This window comes from Dicentrarchus labrax, unplaced genomic scaffold, assembly GCF_905237075.1.
Source record: "Dicentrarchus labrax unplaced genomic scaffold, dlabrax2021, whole genome shotgun sequence".
NCBI classification, from domain to species: Eukaryota; Metazoa; Chordata; class Actinopteri; family Moronidae; genus Dicentrarchus; species Dicentrarchus labrax.
This window is the reverse complement of record NW_026136861.1, coordinates 1-19,168: the sequence shown is the minus strand read 5'-3', so window position 1 is coordinate 19,168 and position 19,168 is coordinate 1. Positions and strand designations below refer to the sequence as shown.

The 19,168-nt window shown below is 36.4% G+C and overlaps 1 protein-coding gene, 1 long non-coding RNA gene and 1 pseudogene across 2 annotated transcripts in view; 2 read left to right on the top strand and 1 right to left on the bottom strand.

Moving 5' to 3' along the window:
* Window positions 1-6,391, top strand: part of LOC127360230 (immunoglobulin mu heavy chain-like) — a 34,591-nt gene extending 28,200 nt beyond the window's left edge. The window contains exon 10 of the mRNA XM_051394503.1: window positions 6,149-6,391. Coding sequence (XP_051250463.1) covers window positions 6,149-6,160 — 12 coding nt within the window. The 3' untranslated portion in view covers window positions 6,161-6,391. The remainder of the gene's footprint in view (window positions 1-6,148) is intronic.
* LOC127360214 (immunoglobulin heavy constant mu-like) lies at window positions 90-14,349 on the top strand (annotated as a pseudogene).
* Window positions 5,415-15,159, bottom strand: LOC127360235 (uncharacterized). Its single transcript, XR_007883357.1, has 2 exons — window positions 15,103-15,159; window positions 5,415-5,455 (listed from the first exon to the last, which is right to left on the bottom strand). It is a non-coding gene; the product is annotated as an uncharacterized LOC127360235 (long non-coding RNA).
* Between the last annotated feature and the right edge of the window lie 4,009 nt (window positions 15,160-19,168).

Genomic DNA, 19,168 nt, shown 5'->3' with positions numbered 1-19,168 from the left:
TTGAGTTTTGTATTATTCTTACCCACTGCTGACAGTACAGGTCCCCAGAGTCTCCAGTGCAGCATTTGGTTTTTGTATTAGGGTTTATCACTGTGATGGCTGGGTGGTCACTGTGATCTAGATCCATACAAAAACCTAAGAGCTATAGTCTTACACTCTGACATTCTTGTGATGGAAGAAAAGGACAGGACAAAATATTTCTAGTTCCAACTTGAGGTAACTACTGTGTTCATCTATTTTAATAAGCAAATTAGTCATTAAACATTAGTTAATTAGTAGTTAAAAGTCACAGTTAGCGCACAGATGTAAATGTTACCATCAAGTAAATTTTTAATTTAATTATTGATTTAGAATCAATACAAAGCACATCACACAGCAGGACACCAGGGTGTCATACTGACCAGGATTTCTGTTTATTTCAAACACTTAATGAGGTTTTAACACCTTTTTGTGGTACATCAGGTTTTTGTTCAAGCAGTGAGTGGAGATGTAGCACTGTGATGCTTTCGACTACTGGGGTCGTGGGACTCAGGTCACAGTATCTTCAGGTAAGTCACTGTTAAACATCATATTTTTATTTTACTTTTTAAAATGTGATTATTCTGATTATTGGCAAAGAAGTTTAACTAATGGTGTTATTCAGGTTTGTACTGATGTTGGACAATAACTAGAAAACAGAGCCGACAGATGTTTTTAATGCAGCTGTTTCTTAGAAAGCCTTTGAAAAAAGAATTCTTTGTTATTATCACTTAATGCAGGAGGGGGTTTGTTTTTATCTTACATTTTATTCAGTTGGATTGTAATTGCTTCTGATGAATGTCTGCATCCTTATATTCACATAATTTACAAATAATAATTTATAACTGTGGATATTGATTATGTACCTTATTGTACCTGCATTTTTATATAGGAAGTCAATTAAAACATAGCAAATTACATTTTATTAGTGTGTTTAAATACAGGTTCAGTATGCATTTTAATGAAACAACTGAACACTGAACAGGGACATAATTAAGTACACACTTTTATATCGTGTGTAGTTTCTTTTTAAAATACCACAGGAGAAAGTGTATTTTAAAGGACAGTATTTTCACTGTAGGTTCAATTGTTAATCATCTATTTTAGTTTTTGGAGGAATCGTTTCATATATAGTGATTTTTAATTCTTCCCAAAGACAATTTTATTTCTTTTATTTATAATATTATTTAACAATCAATTATTCCTTTATAAGTTAGGGGTGTCGTGATACACCAATATTGATAATAAACGTCACAATTAATTAATGAAATAATGATATCACCTTAATAATATATGTATGATGAATAATCCCGCGCCTCCTAAATGACTTCTATTTCTTTCCATTCTCTCTCTCTGATTTATACTCAGTGTAACTGTTATTTTTGTTCACTTTAGTAGATTTATGTCTACCTCCTCCCTACACTGGTTCTTTGAGTTTAATTTATTGGCCACAAAAAGAGACAAAACACACAAAAAAAGTTAAAGATGAATTTGAGTTGTAGCTTTTTTCTCTGATTCTCTATAGATATCATGATAATATCGTTATTATGTACATAATTTTGGCTATGACAACTGTGTAGTTAAAATCTGATATGGCAACAGCTTCAATTGTTACAGTTAAAATATATCGGAAAGATTTTTAAGCTAAACTGTGTTTTGTTCCTTAAAAATGGTAAAGAATGATTTACGTTTCAGTTTGTAAACCGTTTAAATCCTCCTACAATGAGTGGTGTTTACAATTATGATTTTTTTAATCACAGTCTTCATCATTATTATTATTATTATTATTATTATTATTATTATTATTATTATTATTATTGTGAATATATTTGAAGTATTAGAAGTCATAAATGTAAAAAAAATGACATTTTCAACAATGTGTAATGAACGTTAACATTCTGACATTTAATTCAACAAATCATTTGCTTTTAAATGAGAAACTGATCATCTAATGTGTGTCTGTATTAATGATGCAAAACTTAAACTAAAAATCTCCACTTTGAACGAAACTGCTCTGACTTTTGTTCAGTGCAACTCCGCGAATCGAGATAAAATCACTGTTGATTTTATTGCACAAGACTTCCCACAGAGAACTTTTCTTTGGACCCATGCCAGAAAATGAAAAAGAAAGATTATATTTCACAAAAGTGCGCAGCACTAAATATTGAACTCAGATTCACAAACTCAGATCTATTCTTGCATCTGCTGTCTGGCTTGAGTGGCCCTTTTAACCCTGTAGTCACTAAACCTTGGCATCTTGCAGGGCCAGTGAGGCTTTAGGTAGCACCTGTGCAAGGAACAGCAGCATGCAACATCTGGCCGTCCTGTGGGTTACGTTGCAACCGTTGTTCTCTGTGTGAAAAGATTCTCTGTCCACCTCGAGCTCGCTCAAAATCAGGTGTTGATCAAGTAAAAACCAGAGTGATCATGCACACCTGTGACTTATATACCTGGCGTGCCAGTACTACTGGCGTGACTTAAATATTTATCCATGTCATCTGTTATATGTAATATGTAGCTGGGTGGAGAGATAGTCTCTTCACTCCGAGAACAGCAGTTATAATGTAACCTACAGGTAAGTGTATGGAGGGAACTTGAAATTTCCATATTCAACTTATTAAAAAGTTAATGCCTTTAATGCTGTGTTTTGTTACGCTATTGATTAACTCAGTTGACCTGGTTAAAAATGTTATGTTGAGTTGAATTTTGGTATATTTAATTCCACGTTTTTTTCCTTTCTTAGGCACTCCAATTAAACCAACTGTATTTCCTCTAATGCAATGTGGTTCGGGGAGTGGAGACACAGTCACTCTTGGCTGTCTTGCCACCGGCTTCACACCCTCCTCACTGACCTATTCATGGATCAAAGGTGGGACTCCATTGACGGACTTCATTCAGTACCCTGCAGTACAGAAAAACAACGTTTATACAGGGGTCAGTCAAATCCGAGTGAGGAGACAGGACTGGGACGCAAGGCAGACTTTCCAATGTCTCGCAACACATGCAGCAGGAAACGCACAGGCTGATATCGTGAAGCCACGTAAGACTTATGATCAGTCATTTATAAATGGAGTTGATTTGAATATAGCATGTTTACACATTTTACATTTTTTAGACTAAATGTATTAAAGAAAAGCTAATGGTAATGATAACTGATGAATAATTCCATAACAATCCTGCGATTGCCAGTAAATTGAGATGGAATATAATATCAAACAGAATACCCTTAATGTTTCTCATGTTTACTCTCATCTGTCTGGTATTTTACACTATTCTCTAAAAAATTCTAAAATGAATAATTACAGGCTGATGTGCTGATCTGCTCTTTCTTCCACCTGCTTAGGCGACCCAGTCCCTCCAAAGGTAACTTTGGTATCAGAGCCAAGGGGAGACTCTCAGGCCCTGGTGTGTACAATTGAGGATTTCTTTCCAAACAACTTGACAGTCAACTGGAAAAAGAATCAGGACGATGTAGCTGGCACTAACTGGGACCCTGTATTAAATGGAGATGTATATTCAGCTGTCAGTGTCCTGAAGGTCAAGAACACAGACTGGAACAGTAATGCTGTTTACAAATGTGTGGCGACGCACAGAGGAAAACAATATAAAAAGATTGCCTCTAAAGGTACTTCTACAGTCATAACATAATACTGTTGTACTGTAACTCAGCTAGTAGTCATAGTTAGAGACATAAAGTAATAGAACACTGTATGAGAGTTTTTACTCTTGTATTAATCATATGTTAAGAAATGGTTTTCTCTGTTGTTCTCTTTCCTGTAGCTACTGTCACAGTGACACTGAACCAACCAAGTGCCAAAGAAATTTTCAGTAACAACGAGGCAAAGTTGGAGTGCATCGTCACTGGACGAGACAAGTCCATTGTAGATGAAATCCAAATCACTTGGCAAATTGATGGACAAACTGTGGCAGAAAATATAGAATCACGAGTATCGTCCGATGGTGATCAGCACAGCAAAACCAGCACAATGAGTCGTAATCGCACTGAGTGGCAGGGAGTCAACAAAGTGCGCTGTTCTGCTGCTAGAGAAGACATGACTACAGTTGTTCAAGATCTCACTGTCCACAAAGGAGGTATGTTTCTGACTGATGGAGACTTATTGGCAGAACAGTATTCTGTAAGTCTGGGGAGGTAGCCAACCTACACATACAAACATTTCATTAGCTATATACAGCAAACATAAAGATTATATATGGACTGGTAAACTGAGTATCTCTTTCAGATGTAAGTAAGACAAAAGTGACAGTCCACGTTCTACCAGAAGAAGTCAATAAAGAAGCTGAGGTCAGTCTGGTGTGTCTGGTCTTCAGTCCTGTGCTTCAGGATTCCTACATCGCCTGGTCAGAATACATTGAAAAAAACCCCTGGCATCTATGAGGATGGCATTAACTTCCCCCACAGAAGACCAAGGATGGCTACTTAGTAACAAGTGTTTACACCCCAACCAAGGCAAAGTGGGAGACCCCTGGGAACGTGTTTAATTGCCACGTCTGGGTTGCTGGCAGCAATTCGTCCATGAAATCACGAGCTGTGTCTAAGGCCCAGGGTAACTCCCTTGAATGTGACAAATAGTACATTGAGCTTTAAATGTGGCATTTTGTGCTGATGTGTTGTTCTGTCATTGTGTGTACTCTCTGTCATGGGAACCTGTGCACTCTGTGATGTCATCAGTCTTTGTGATTGTAAGAAATAATCAGAGTCAACATGTCAGTTTAGTTTTGTTTGTCATGACTGTTTGTGTTTCAATCTGTCTTTGTCACAATGTTTAACAGCTTGAGAAGGGTGCTGACTGTTTCAAATAAATGTTGCATGGGGACCCTTGTGTTACATGTTCATGAATTACTTCAGTATTTTAAAACAAGCTGAAAACAGTATACAGTGACTCTGTATACTGTTCTCTTCCACTGTTCAACTGGAGAAATGTCCACACAAGACGTGTGATCAAAGAGTGAATAATGCTCGATTCCAGTTTATGAGCACTATTTAAAGGAGACAAACGTCTATCAGTTATCTTAATAAAAACCTGTGTTTACACACACACACACCTCTCATCTAACCACCTATACCTTCCTCTTCTTAGATTTTGATCCAGAGTCAGAACTGAGTTGTGCTCTGAGCTGCACAGATGAAGAGGATGAGTTCAGCAGTCTGTGGTCCACAGCCTCCTCCTTCATATTCCTCTTCATATCCTCTCTCTTCTATAACATGATATTCAGCCTGGTCAAGGTAAACATGCAGGCCTGTTCTGCATTTCAGTCATACTAAAACCTCTGTAGGATATAATACAGAATTTATATATTCACTGAAAATAAGTAAACAGTTTGATCAAATAAAGCTCAGTCAGGCAAACAATAAAAATCACAAACATAAAAGACAGTTTTATGCAGTAATACAAATGAATGCATCCATTTATAAAACCTGACAAAAGAGACAAAAACCAGAACAATTTAAACTGATTATCAGCAATATATCAACGGTTAATTGACACCAAATCATTATTTCTGGCTGGTGTATTACTCTATGTGCCAATAACATCGTGATAAAGTAAAAATGTGACAACTGGGATATTTCAGCTTTATTGTGCTGATTTTGATAAACACAGTTTCACAGTAAAGTGACGTAAAACGCATCACTTCATTTCACTGCCTCTGTTCTGAAGTTGAGCACGGCCAACCAGCACATGTGCCCGATCAACATCTAGCAGCAGCAGAGTGAAGAGTGTCTCCAACCAGAGAAAATGTGCTGGTTTGTGTGTTTTAAATGCTCCACAGCACATACATAGATATTAACAATTAATTGAATTAAACACATTACAGATAGCATCTTTATTTAACACATCAACAATAGTGAAGCTGTCCTGCATGAGGATGAAGCTTGTCATACTAATAAGTTTGTTTTGAAGTTCTTAAGAAATGTTATTAAAATGAACCAATCATCCAGCCCAACAGTTCATATAATTGTTATAGAACATCAGTGCAGTGAATCTGCTGGCCACAAGTATCGACTGTATAGAAGAGCTGGGGGAACTCCAGATTGAAGTGGTCAAGCAAACTGTACAACTTTGACAAATTAATATATTTAATTGATTTATGTTCTGTTTTTTTTTTTCAGATGAAGAAATAATAAAGAAGGAGAGAGATGCACAGTGAGACAGACTGCATGACTTTGTTTGTTTTTTGTCTTTTTTATGTAGTTTTAAAAACGTGCAGAATCGATAATATACTGTAAATATTCCAAATCAAATGGTTCTCATGTAATGATTGACTGAGTCAGTGAAAATGGATTTCTCTGCAACCTGTAAGACTAAAAAATATAACTGTAATTCCTAATTGTTTAAATAAATGAATAAATATGTGCACTGTTGTTACATTATGTTTACAGAAGTTCTCAATTACTTTACACTTTAAGTTCCATTATCATGTGTTAGTGAAGTGTAGTATCAACTTTTAATTGATACATTAATAACAGATTTTACTGAAGTAGAAATAGATACATTCTGTCTGTGGTTATTCACATTGGTCATTTTGTTGATCCTATTTGCTTTTAATAGATATGATACAATGGATAAGATGTTTGTACAGCCTTTAAAAGTGAATATGAATATGAGTGATAGTGGACTTGTGACAAACATAAAGGGCTTTTGAGGATTTTGTTGTCGTTTGAGTCACAACTCTAGAACATCTAAAATAACACAACATCAAGTCAACATACCGTGAACTTCTGTTATCAGTTACGCTCTGACGGTTTTTCAATTTCCTGGCCTTTCTAAACATATCCTCTTTAGAGAGTCACTTCCGCCCTCTCTCTGCACCTCTGGGACCACACCTGTGGCAGTGAAACTTTGTAGAAACCATCAGATGAGCTACAAATAAACTTCCTCAAAGACTCATCTTTCACAGCATATATATTTGCATCTCAGCATGTATCCAGGCGTGAATTGGCTGACATACATACAGCAAACTCACATCTTCACAGACAGAAGCAACACTCAAGCCTTCAGAATAGTGTCAACATAAGCATTTTACACAGTGTGTCACTGACTGCCACTGCTTGACTAATGGGATATTATAAGAGGGTGCAAAGTCTACCAAGAACTTGTATGATGTTAGGTTGTGATTCTGGATTTTAAAATGAGGCTGCCACAGGGATTCTTTACATCTGTAGTGGGTCGTCAAGGCGGCCAGGCATGTCAGCGGTGCGCAGCTGGAAACCATTAAGGACATTTACCATAAACAGTAAGGTTTCAGCAGAGACTGGGCAGAGACACTGGCTGACTGCATCCAGCTTATATAGTCTTGCAACCAGACCAGGTGAGCTAAATCTTCCTGATGACCCGACTCCACCTGCCAGGCTCCTCGAGGAGTTCACTCACAGGGTCGTCACACAACAAACACCAAAGGAAAACTTATATTAGATACAGTACATTAAAACAGCAGTAAAATATTTAGTAAAAAGGCTGAATTATTCTTATATGTCACCATTATAGAGTCTTTTCAGAGCTCCTTTTACATTAGAAAGTGAAACTGTTTCACACTTTTATTCTTGGAATCAGGTATTTCTTCCTGGATCTCAGTGAACTCTATCATGCTGTTCAATAACTCCTGGTCCCTGTAAAAAAAGTAAAGATTAGGAAGATTGTTCCTGTAATCAGCATTTCAATAAACAGATTTGGACAGATAAGAGACAACAACAAAACATTTCCTTCGTCTTTCTTGACTCACTGTAGACTGCAGACTGATGGCTGATTAACTGATTAAATGTAAAACTGTTTTGTTTTTGATTTAAACATTCGTCATTGCTTTTATGTTTTATGTTTGTTATGTAGTTGCATTTATCGACATTAAAACAGCATTATGTCAGTAATTTGATCATTTATTGTTTTTGTCTTTGAATCTCTTTTTCCAAGTTTAAAAGCTACAAAACGTCTCAAATATGTTCCAAAATATTTCCAAAATACTGTTATTCTTGTTCAAAGAATAGCTTAAAAATAACAATATAACAGATTATGATGCCACAGTTTTATTATATGTATCAATTTATATATATAATTATAGTCTTGAATAAAATATGGTAACCACCATTTAGGCTAACACTTTATAATGAGTACACACTATTAAGCATTAGTTAAGCATGAATAAATACTGAATTCATCATTTATAACGCATGAATACACATTAGTATGTAGTTTATAAACACAGTTAAAAACGTTTTATTCATCATTGATAAGCACATTAGTTATGGATTAGTAAATACTGAATCCATCATTTATAAAGCATGATTCTGCTGTAAATAGTCATTACTATGTGGTTTATAATCACAGTTATAAATGTTTTACTCTTCATTGTACTGTACATTTCTGCATGCACTTGCATCCACTATTCAGACATGTATTAATGATTAGTGACTGTGTTAGCAGATGTTCTATAAAACCCACAACAAATTCATTTTCTAATGATGGCCTATAAACAGTGATTAATGCAGGAATTCACAGTTACAAAGCACTTACTACTCGTTAATTAAGTATTTTGCATGAGCTTATCTAAAGTGAGCACTATCTATGGCTTATTAAGCATTTACAAATGAGATATAAAGGCTGACAATGCCTCCAGACTCACAAAATGTTCAGTTATCTTAACAGACGAAGGAGAGAAACAACACAAAGGGATATAGAACATATTGTATTGATATTTATTGCAACTTCCCAACATATTGTATGAAGACGAACAAGGGTGGTTTATGAACACATGCTATTGTTGTGATCTTATCTGTTTGGGACGTGTACGTTGAGCTCCCGCTCTCTGCACGTCATCAACGTGATGACGTGCAGAGAGCGGGATGTTACGTCATATTTACGTTAACTCTCAGAAGTTTCTGACAGTGCAGCCAAGGGGAGCATGGAGAAGCACATTGGAGTCAGCGGCCGTCAGCGGCTCTAGTGGAGAGTATGTGTCTTTGTTTGGTAGCACACAAAGATAACGTTAGCTTGTCAGCAGCTGCAGGTGTTTGCTCTCGCTCCCCGACTAACCGACCCGCCCCGCGGTGGCTAAGCCGACCTAGTCTAGTCTCGTCTAGCCGGGCGAGGTGAGGGCCTAGCAGCGGCAGGTCGGCTTAGCCACCGCGGGCGGGTCGGTAACGTTAGTAACGTTAGTAACATTAGTAACGTTAGTAACGTTAGTCGTTAGTGTCAAGTGACAAGCTAACGTTATCTTTCAACCATAATGTGTGCTACCAAACAAAGACACATACTCTCCTCTAGAGCCGCTGACGGCCGCCGTCTCCAATGTGCTTCTCCATGCTCCCCTTGGCTGCACTGTCAGAAACTTCTGAGAGTCCCAAACAGATAAGATCACAACAATAGCATGTGTTCATAAACCACCCTTGTTCGTCTTCATACAATATGTTGGGAAGTTGCAATAAATATCAATACAATATGTTCTATATCCCTTTGTGTTGTGTCTCTCCTTCGTCTGTTAAGATAACTGAACATTTTGTGAGTCTTGAGGCATTGTCAGCCTTTATATCTCATTTGTAAATGCTTAATAAGCCATAGATAGTGCTCACTTTAGATGAGCTCGTGCAAAATACTTAATTAACGAGTAGTAAGTGCTTTGTAACTGTGAATTCCTGCATTAATCACTGTTTATAGGCCACCATTAGAAAATGAATTTGTTGTGAGTTTTATAGAACATCTGCTAACACAGTCACTAATCATTAATACATGTCTGAATATTGGATGTGCAAGTGCATGCAGAAATGTACAGTACAATGAAGAGTAAAACATTTATAACTGTGATTATAAACCACATAGTAATGACTATTTACAGCAGAATCATGCTTTATAAATGATGGATTCAGTATTTACTAATCCATAACTAATGTGCTTATCAATGATGAATAAAACATTTTTAACTGTGTTTATAAACTACATACTAATGTGTATTCATGCGTTATAAATGATGAATTCAGTATTTATTCATGCTTAACTAATGCTTAATAGTGTGTACTCATTATAAAGTGTTACCCCATTTAGTTGCTTGGTGTTTCATTGGAGAAGTGATATATTAATAGTTTTTAAAAAATACATAAAAACAAAGATACACTTATTGAACTATGAGTATGATGCAAAATGCAAATTTGCCAATTTATAACATAAAACATATTTTGTTATATTATAATTTGAGTTTTGTATTATTCTTACCCACTGCTGACAGTACAGGTCCCCAGAGTCTCCAGTGCAGCATTTGGTTTTTGTATTAGGGTTTATCACTGTGATGGATTGGGATGGTCACTGTGATCTAGATCCATACAAAAACCTAAGAGCTATAGTCTTACACTCTGACATTCTTGTGATGGAAGAAAAGGACAGGACAAAATATTTCTAGTTTCAACTTGAGGTAACTACTGTGTTCATCTATTTTAATAAGCAAATTAGTCATTAAACATTAGTTAATTAGTAGTTAAAAGTCACAGTTAGCGCAAAGATGTAAATGTTACCGTCAAATAAATTTTAAATTGAATTACTGATTAAGAATCAATACAAAGCACATCACACAGCAGGACACCAGGGTGTCATACTGGCCGGGATTTATGTGTATTTCAAACACTTAATGAGTTTTTAACACCTTTTGTGGTACATCAGGTTTTTGTTCAAGCAGTGAGTGGAGATGTAGCACTGTGATTATTTCGACTACTGGGGTCGTGGGACTCAGGTCACAGTATCTTCAGGTAAGTCACTGTTAAACATCATATTTTTATTTTACTTTTTAAAATGTGATTATTCTGATTATTGGCAAAGAAGTTTAACTAATAGTGTTATTCAGGTTTATAGTGATATTTGACAATAACTAGAAAACAGAGCCGACAGATGTTTTTAATGCAGCTGTTTCTTAGAAAGCCTTTGAAAAAATAATTCTTTGTTATTATCACTTAATGCAGGAGGGTTTATTTTTTTATCTTACATTTTATTCATTTGGATATTAATTGCACCTGATGAATGTCTGCATCCTTATATTCACATAATTTAAAAATAATAATTTATAACTGTGGATATTGATTATGTACCTTATTGTACCTGCATTTTTATATAGGAAGTCAATTAAAACATAGCAAATTACATTTTATTAGTGTGTTTAAATACAGGTTCAGTATGCATTTTAATGAAACAACTGAACACTGAACAGGGACATAATTAAGTACACACTTTTATATCGTGTGTAGTTTCTCTTTAAAATACCACAGGAGAAAGTGTCTTTTAAAGGACAGTATTTTCACTGTAGGTTCAATTGTTAATCATCTATTTTAGTTTTTGGAGGAATCGCTTTCATATATAGTGGTTTTTAATTCTTCCCAAAGACAATTTTCTTTCTTTTATTTATAATATTATTATTTATCAATGAATTATTCCTTTATAAGTTAGGGATGTTGTGATACACCAGTATTGATGATAACCATCACAATTAATTAATGAAATAATGATATCACCTTAATAATATATGTATGATGAATAATCCAGCACCTCCTAAATGTCTTATATTGCTTTCCATTCTCTCTTTCCGATTTATACTCAGTGTAACTGTTCTTTTTATTCACTTTAGTAGATTTATATCAGATTATGTCTACCTCCTCCCTACACTGGTACTTTGAGTTTAATTTATTGGCCACAAAAAGAGACAAAACACACAAAAAAAGTTAAAGATGAATTTGAGTTGTAGCTTTTTTCTCAGATTCTCTATAGATATCATGATAATATCGTTATTATGTAAATAATTTTGGCTATGACAATTGTGTAGTGAAAATCTGATATGGTGACAGCTTCAATAGTTACTGTTAAAAATATATCGGAAATATTTTTAAGCTAAATTGTGTTTTGTTCCTTAGAAATGGTAAAGAATGATTTACGTTTCAATTGGTAAACCATTTAAATCCTCCTACAATGAGGGGTGTTTTTGATGTTTGCAATTATGATTTTTTAGTCACAGTCTTCATTATTATTATTATTATTATTATTATTATTATTATTATTATTATTATTATGAATATATTTGTAATATTAGAAGTGATAAATGTAAAAAAGAATGACATTTTCAACAATGTGTAATGAACGTTAACATTCTGACATTTAATTCAACAAATCATTTGCTTTTAAATGAGAAACTGAACATCTAATGTATGTGTGTATTTATGATGCAAAACTTAAACTAAAAATCTCCACTTTGAACGAAACTGCTCTGACGTTTGTTCAGTGCAACTCCGCGAATCGAGATGAAATCACTGTTGATTTTATTGCACAAGACTTCCCACAGAGAACTTTTCTTTGGACCAATGAAAAAGAAAAAGATTATATTTCACAAAAGTGCGCAGCACTAAATATAGAACTCAGATTCACAAACTTAGATCTATCCTTGCATCTGGTGTCTGGCTTGAGTGGCCCTTTTAACCCTGTAGTCACTAAGCCTTGGCATCTTGCAGGGCCAGTGAGGCTTCAGGTAGCACCTGTGCAAAGAATAGCAGCATGCAACATCTGGCCGTCCTGTGGGTTGCGTTGCAACCGTTGTTCTCTGTGTGAAAAGAGTGTCCCTCCACCTCAAGCTTGCTCAAAATCAGATGTGGATCAAGTAAAAACCAGAGTGATCATGCACACCTGTGACTTATATACCTGCACGTGCCAGTACTACTGGTGTGACTTAAATAATTATACAATAATGTGTCGCGACACATGCAGCAGGAAACGCACAGGCTGATATCGTGAAGCCACGTAAGACTTATGATCAGTCATTTATAAATGGAGTTGATTTAAATATAGCATGTTTACACATTAATTTTTTTAAACTAAATGTATTAAAGAAAAGTTAATGGTAATGATAACTGATGAATAATTACATAATAAGCCTGCAATTGCCAGTAAATTCTAATCTCTAAAAATTCTAGAATTAATAATTACAGACTGATGTGCTGATCTGCTCTTTCTTCCACCTGCTTAGGGGACCCTCCAAAGGTAACTTTGGTATCAGTGCCAAGGGGAGACTCTCAGGCCCTGATGTGTACAGTTGAAGATTTTCTTCCAAAAGACTTGACAATCAATTGGAAAAAGAATCAGAACGATGTAGCTGGCACTAACTGGGACCCTGTATTAACTGGAGATCTATATTCAGCTGTCAGTGTCCTGAAGGTCAAGAACACAGACTGGGACAGTAAAGCTGTTTACACGTGTGTGGCGACGCACAGAGGAAAACAATATAAAAAGATTGCCTCTAAAGGTACTTCTACAGTCATAACATAATACTGTTGTACTGTAACTCAGCTAGTAGTCATAGTTAGTGACATAAAGTAATAGAACACTGTATGAGAGTTTTTACTCTTGTATTAATCAGATGTTAAGAAATGGTTTTCTCTGTTGTTCTCTTTTCTGTAGCTACTGTCACAGTGACACTGAACCAACCAAGTGCCAAAGAAATTTTCAGTAACAACGAGGCAAAGTTGGAGTGCATCGTCACTGGACAAGACGAGTCCATTGTAAATGAAATCCAAATCACTTGGCAAATTGATGGACAAACTGTGGCAGAAAATATAGAATCACGAGTATCGTCCGATGGTGATCAGCACAGCAAAACCAGCACAATGAGTCGTAATCGCACTGAGTGGCAGGGAGTCAACAAAGTGCGCTGTTCTGCTGCTAGAGAAGACATGACTACAGTTGTTCAAGATCTCACTGTCCACAAAGGGGTATGTTTCTGACTGATGGAGACTTATTGGCAGAACAGTATTCTGTAAGTCTGGGGAGGTAGCCAACCTACACATACAAACATTTCATTAGCTATATACAGCAAACATAAAGATTATATATGGACTGGTAAACTGAGTATCTCTTTCAGATGTAAGTAAGACAAAAGTGACAGTCCACGTTCTACCAGAAGAAGTCAATAAAGAAGCTGAGGTCAGTCTGGTGTGTCTGGTCTTCAGTCCTGTGCTGCAGGATTCCTACATCGCCTGGTCAGAAAACATTGAAAAAACCCCTGGCATCTATGAGGATGGCATTAACTTCCCCACAGAAGACCAAGGATGGCTACTTAGTAACAAGTGTTTACACCCCAACCAAGGCAAAGTGGGAGACCCCTGGGAACGTGTTTAATTGCCACGTCTGGGTTGCTGGCAGCAATTCGTCCATGAAATCACGAGCTGTGTCTAAGGCCCAGGGTAACTCCCTTGAATGTGACAAATAGTACATTGAGCTTTAAATGTGGTATTTTGTGCTGATGTGTTGTTCCGTCATTGTGTGTACTCTCTGTCATGGGAACCTGTGCACTCTGTGATGTCATCAGATCTTTGTGATTGTAAGAAATAATCAGAGTCAACATGTCAGTTTAGTTTTGTTTGTCATGACTGTTTGTGTTTCAATCTGTCTTTGTCACAATGTTTAACAGCTTGAGAAGTGTGCTGACTGTTTCAAATAAATGTTGCATGGGGACCCTTGTGTTACATGTTCATGAATTACTTCAGTATTTTAAAACAAGCTGAAAACAGTATACAGTGACTCTGTATACTGTTCTCTTCCACTGTTCAACTGGAGAAATGTCCACACAAGACGTGTGATCAAAGAGTGAATAATGCTCGATTCCAGTTTATGAGCACTATTTAAAGGAGACAAACGTATATCAGTTATCTTAATAAAAACCTGTGTTTAGACACACACACACCTCTCATCTAACCACCTATACCTTCCTCTTCTTAGATTTTGATCAGAGTCAGAACTGAGTTGTGCTCTGAGCTGCACAGATGAAGAGGATGAGTTCACAGTCTGTGGTCCACAGCCTCCTCTTTCATATTCCTCTTCATATCCTCTCTCTTCTATAACATGATATTCAGCCTGGTCCAAGGTAAACATGCAGGCCTGTTCTGCATTTCAGTCATACTAAAACCTCTGTAGGATATAATACAGAATTTATATATTCACTGAAAATAAGTAAACAGTTTGATCAAATAAAGCTCAGTCGGGTAAACAATAAAAATCACAAACATAAAAGACAGTTTTATGCAGTAATGCAAATGAATGCATCCATTTATAAAACCTGACAAAAGAGACAAAAACCAGAACAATCTAAACTGATTATCAGCAATATATCAACGGTTAAATTGACACCAAATCATTATTTCTGGCTGGTGTATTACTCTATGTGCCAATAACATCGTGATAAAGTAAAAATGTGACAACTGGGATATTTCAGCTTTATTGTGCTGATTTTTGATAAACACAGTTTCACAGTAAAGTGACGTAAAATGCATCACTTCATTTCACTGCCTCTGTTCTGAATTTGAGCACGGCCAACCAGCACATGTGCCCGATCAACATCTAGCAGCAGCAGAGTGAAGAGTGTCTCCAACCAGAGAAAATGTGCTGGTTTGTGTGTTTTAAATGCTCCACAGCACATACATAGATATTAACAATTAATTGAATTAAACACATTACAGATAGCATCTTTATTTAACACATCAACAATAGTGAAGCTGTCCCTGCATGAGGATGAAGCTTGTCATACTAATAAGTTTGTTTTGAAGTTCTTAAGAAATGTTATTAAAATGAACCAATCATCCAGCCCAACAGTTAATATAATTGTTATAAAACATTAGTCGCCTGCAGTGAATCTGCTGGCCACAAGTATCGACTGTATAGAAGAGCTGGGGGAACTCAGATTGAAGTGGTCAAGCAAACTGTGCAACTTTGACAAATTAATATAATATATTTAATTGATTTATGTTCTGGTTTTTTTTTCAGATGAAGAAATAATAAAGAAGGAGAGAGAGTGCACAGCGAGACCGACTGCATGACTTCGTCTGTTTTTTGTCTTTTTTATGTAGTTTTAAAACGTGCAGAATCGATAATATACTGTAAATATTCCAAATCAAATGGTTCTCATGTAATGATTGACTGAGTCAGTGAAAATGGATTTCTCTGCCACCTGTAAGACTAAAAAATATAACTGTAATTCCTAATTGTTTAAATAAATGAATAAATATGTGCACTGTTGTTACATTATGTTTACAGAAGTTCTCAATTACTTTACACTTTAAATTCCATTAACATGTGCTAGTGAAGTGTAGTATCAACTTTTAATTGATACATTAATAACAGATTTTACTGAAGTAGAAATAGATACATTCTGTCTGTGGTTATTCACATTGGTAAATGGACCTGTACTTGTATAGCGCCTTTCTAGTCTTCCAACCACTCAAAGTGCTTTTACACTACGTGCCACATTCACCCTTTCACACACATTCACTCAGTGATGGCAAAGTCCATCCAACAGAAACTAACATTCATACACATTCACACACCGATGCACGGCATCAGGAGCAATTCGGGGTTCAGTATCTTGCTCAAGGATACTTCGACATGTGGCACCAGAGAGCTGGGGATCGAACCCACAACCTTCCGATTAAGGAACGACCCGCTCTGCCTCTGAGCCACAGCCGCCCGCGATTGGTCATTTTGTTGATCCTATTTGCTTTTTAATAGATATGATATTTACAATGTTTGTACAGCCTTTAAAAGTGAATATGAATATGAGTGAAAGTGGACTTGTGACAAACATAAAGGGCTTTTGAGGATTTTGTTGTCGTTTGAGTCACAACTCTAGAACATCTAAAATAACACAACATCAAGTCAACATACCGTGAACTTCTGTTATCAGTTACGCTCTGACGGTTACAATTTCCTGGCCTTTCTAAACATATCCTCTTTAGAGAGTCACTTCGCCCTCTCTCTGCACCTCTGGGACCACACCTGTGGCAGCGAAACTGATGAGCTACAAATAAACTTCCTCAAAGACTCATCTTCACAGCATATATATTTGCATTTCAGCATGTATCCAGGCGTGAATTGGCTGACATGCATACAGCAAACTCACATCTTCACAGACAGAAGCAACACTCAAGCCTTCAGAATAGTGTCCAACATAAGCATTTTACACAGTGTGTCACTGACTGCCACTGCTTGACTAATGGGATATTATAAGAGGGTGCAAAGTCTACCAAGAACTTGTATGATGTTAGGTTGTGATTCTGGATTTTAAAATGAGGCTGCCACAGGGGATTCTTTACATCTGTAGTGGGTCGTCAAGGCGGCCAGGCATGTCAGCGGTGCGCAGCTGGAAACCATTAAGGACATTTACCATAAACAGTAAGGTTTCCAGCAGAGACTGGGCAGAGACACTGGCTGACTGCATCCAGCTTATATAGTCTTGCAACCAGACCAGGTGAGCTAAATCTTCCTGATGACCCGACTCCACCTGCCAGGCTCCTCGAGGAGTTCACTCACAGGGTCGTCACACAACAAACACCAAGGAAAACTTATATTAGATACAGTACATTAAAACAGCAGTAAAATATTTAGTAAAAGGCTGAATTATTCTTATATGTCACCATTATAGAGTCTTTTCAGAGCTCCTTTTACATTAGAAAGTGAAACTGTTTCACACTTTTATTCTTGGAATCAGGTATTTCTTCCTGGATCTCAGTGAACTCTATCATGCTGTTCAATAACTCCTGGTCCTGTAAAAAAAAGTAAAGATTAGGAAGATTGTTCCTGTAATCAGCATTTCAATAAACAGATTTGGACAGATAAGAGACAACAACAAAACATTTCCTTCGTCTTTCTTGACTCACTGTAGACTGCAGACTGATGGCTAATCAACTGATTAGAATTTGATTTAAACATTCGTCATTGCTTTTATGTTTTTATGTTTGTTATGTAGTTGCATTTATCGACATTAAAACAGCATTATGTCAGTAATTTGATCATTTATTGTTTTTGTCTTTGAATCTCTTTTCCAAGTTTAAAAGCTACAAAACCTCTCAAATATGTTCCAAAATATTTCCAAAATACTGTTATTCTTGTTCAAAGAATAGCTTAAAAATAACAATATAACAGATTATGATGCCACAGTTTTATTATATGTATCAATTTATATATATAATTATAGTCTTGAATAAAATATGGTAACCATCATTTAGGCTAACACTTTATAATGAGTACACACTATTAAGCATTAGTTAAGCATGAATAAATACTGAATTCATCATTTATAACGCATGAATACACATTAGTATGTAGTTTATAAACACAGTTAAAAACGTTTTATTCATCATTGATAAGCACATTAGTTATGGATTAGTAAATACTGAATCCATCATTTATAAAAGCATGATTCTGCTGTAAATAGTCATTACTATGTGGTTTATAATCACAGTTATAAATGTTTTACTCTTCATTGTACTGTACATTTCTGCATGCACTTGCACATCCACTATTCAGACATGTATTAATGATTAGTGACTGTGTTAGCAGATGTTCTATAAAACCCACAACAAATTCATTTTCTAATGATGGCCTATAAACAGTGATTAATGCAGGAATTCACAGTTACAAAGCACTTACTACTCGTTAATTAAGTATTTTGCATGAGCTTATCTAAAGTGAGCACTATCTATGGCTTATTAAGCATTTACAAATGAGATATAAAGGCTGACCAATGCCTCCAGACTCACAAAATGTTCAGTTATCTTAACAGACGAAGGGAGAAACAACACAAGGGATATAGAACATATTGTATTGATATTTATTGCAACTTCCCAACATATTGTATGAGAAGGCGAACAAGGGTGGTTTATGAACACATGCTATTGTTGTGATCTTATCTGTTTGGGACGTGTACGTTGAGCTCCCGCTCTCTGCACGTCATCAACGTGATGACGTACAGAGAGGGATATTCGTCATATTTACGTTAACTCTCAGAAGTTTCTGACAGTGCAGCCAAGGGGAGCATGGAGAAGCACATTGGAGTCAGCGGCCGTCAAGCGGCTCTAGAGGAAGTATGTCTTTGTTTGGTAGCACACAAAGATAACGTTAGCTTGTCAGCAGCTGCAGGTGTTTGCTCTCGCTCCCCGACTAACCGATCCGCCGCGGTGGCTAAGCCACGACCTAGTCTAGTCTCGTCTAGCCGGGCGGGTGAGGGCCTAGCAGCGGCAGGTCGGCCCAGCCACCGCGGGCGGGTCGGTAACGTTAGTAACGTTAGTAACATTAGTAACGTTAGTAGCGTTAGTCGTTAGTGTCAAGTGACAAGCTAACGTTATCTTTCA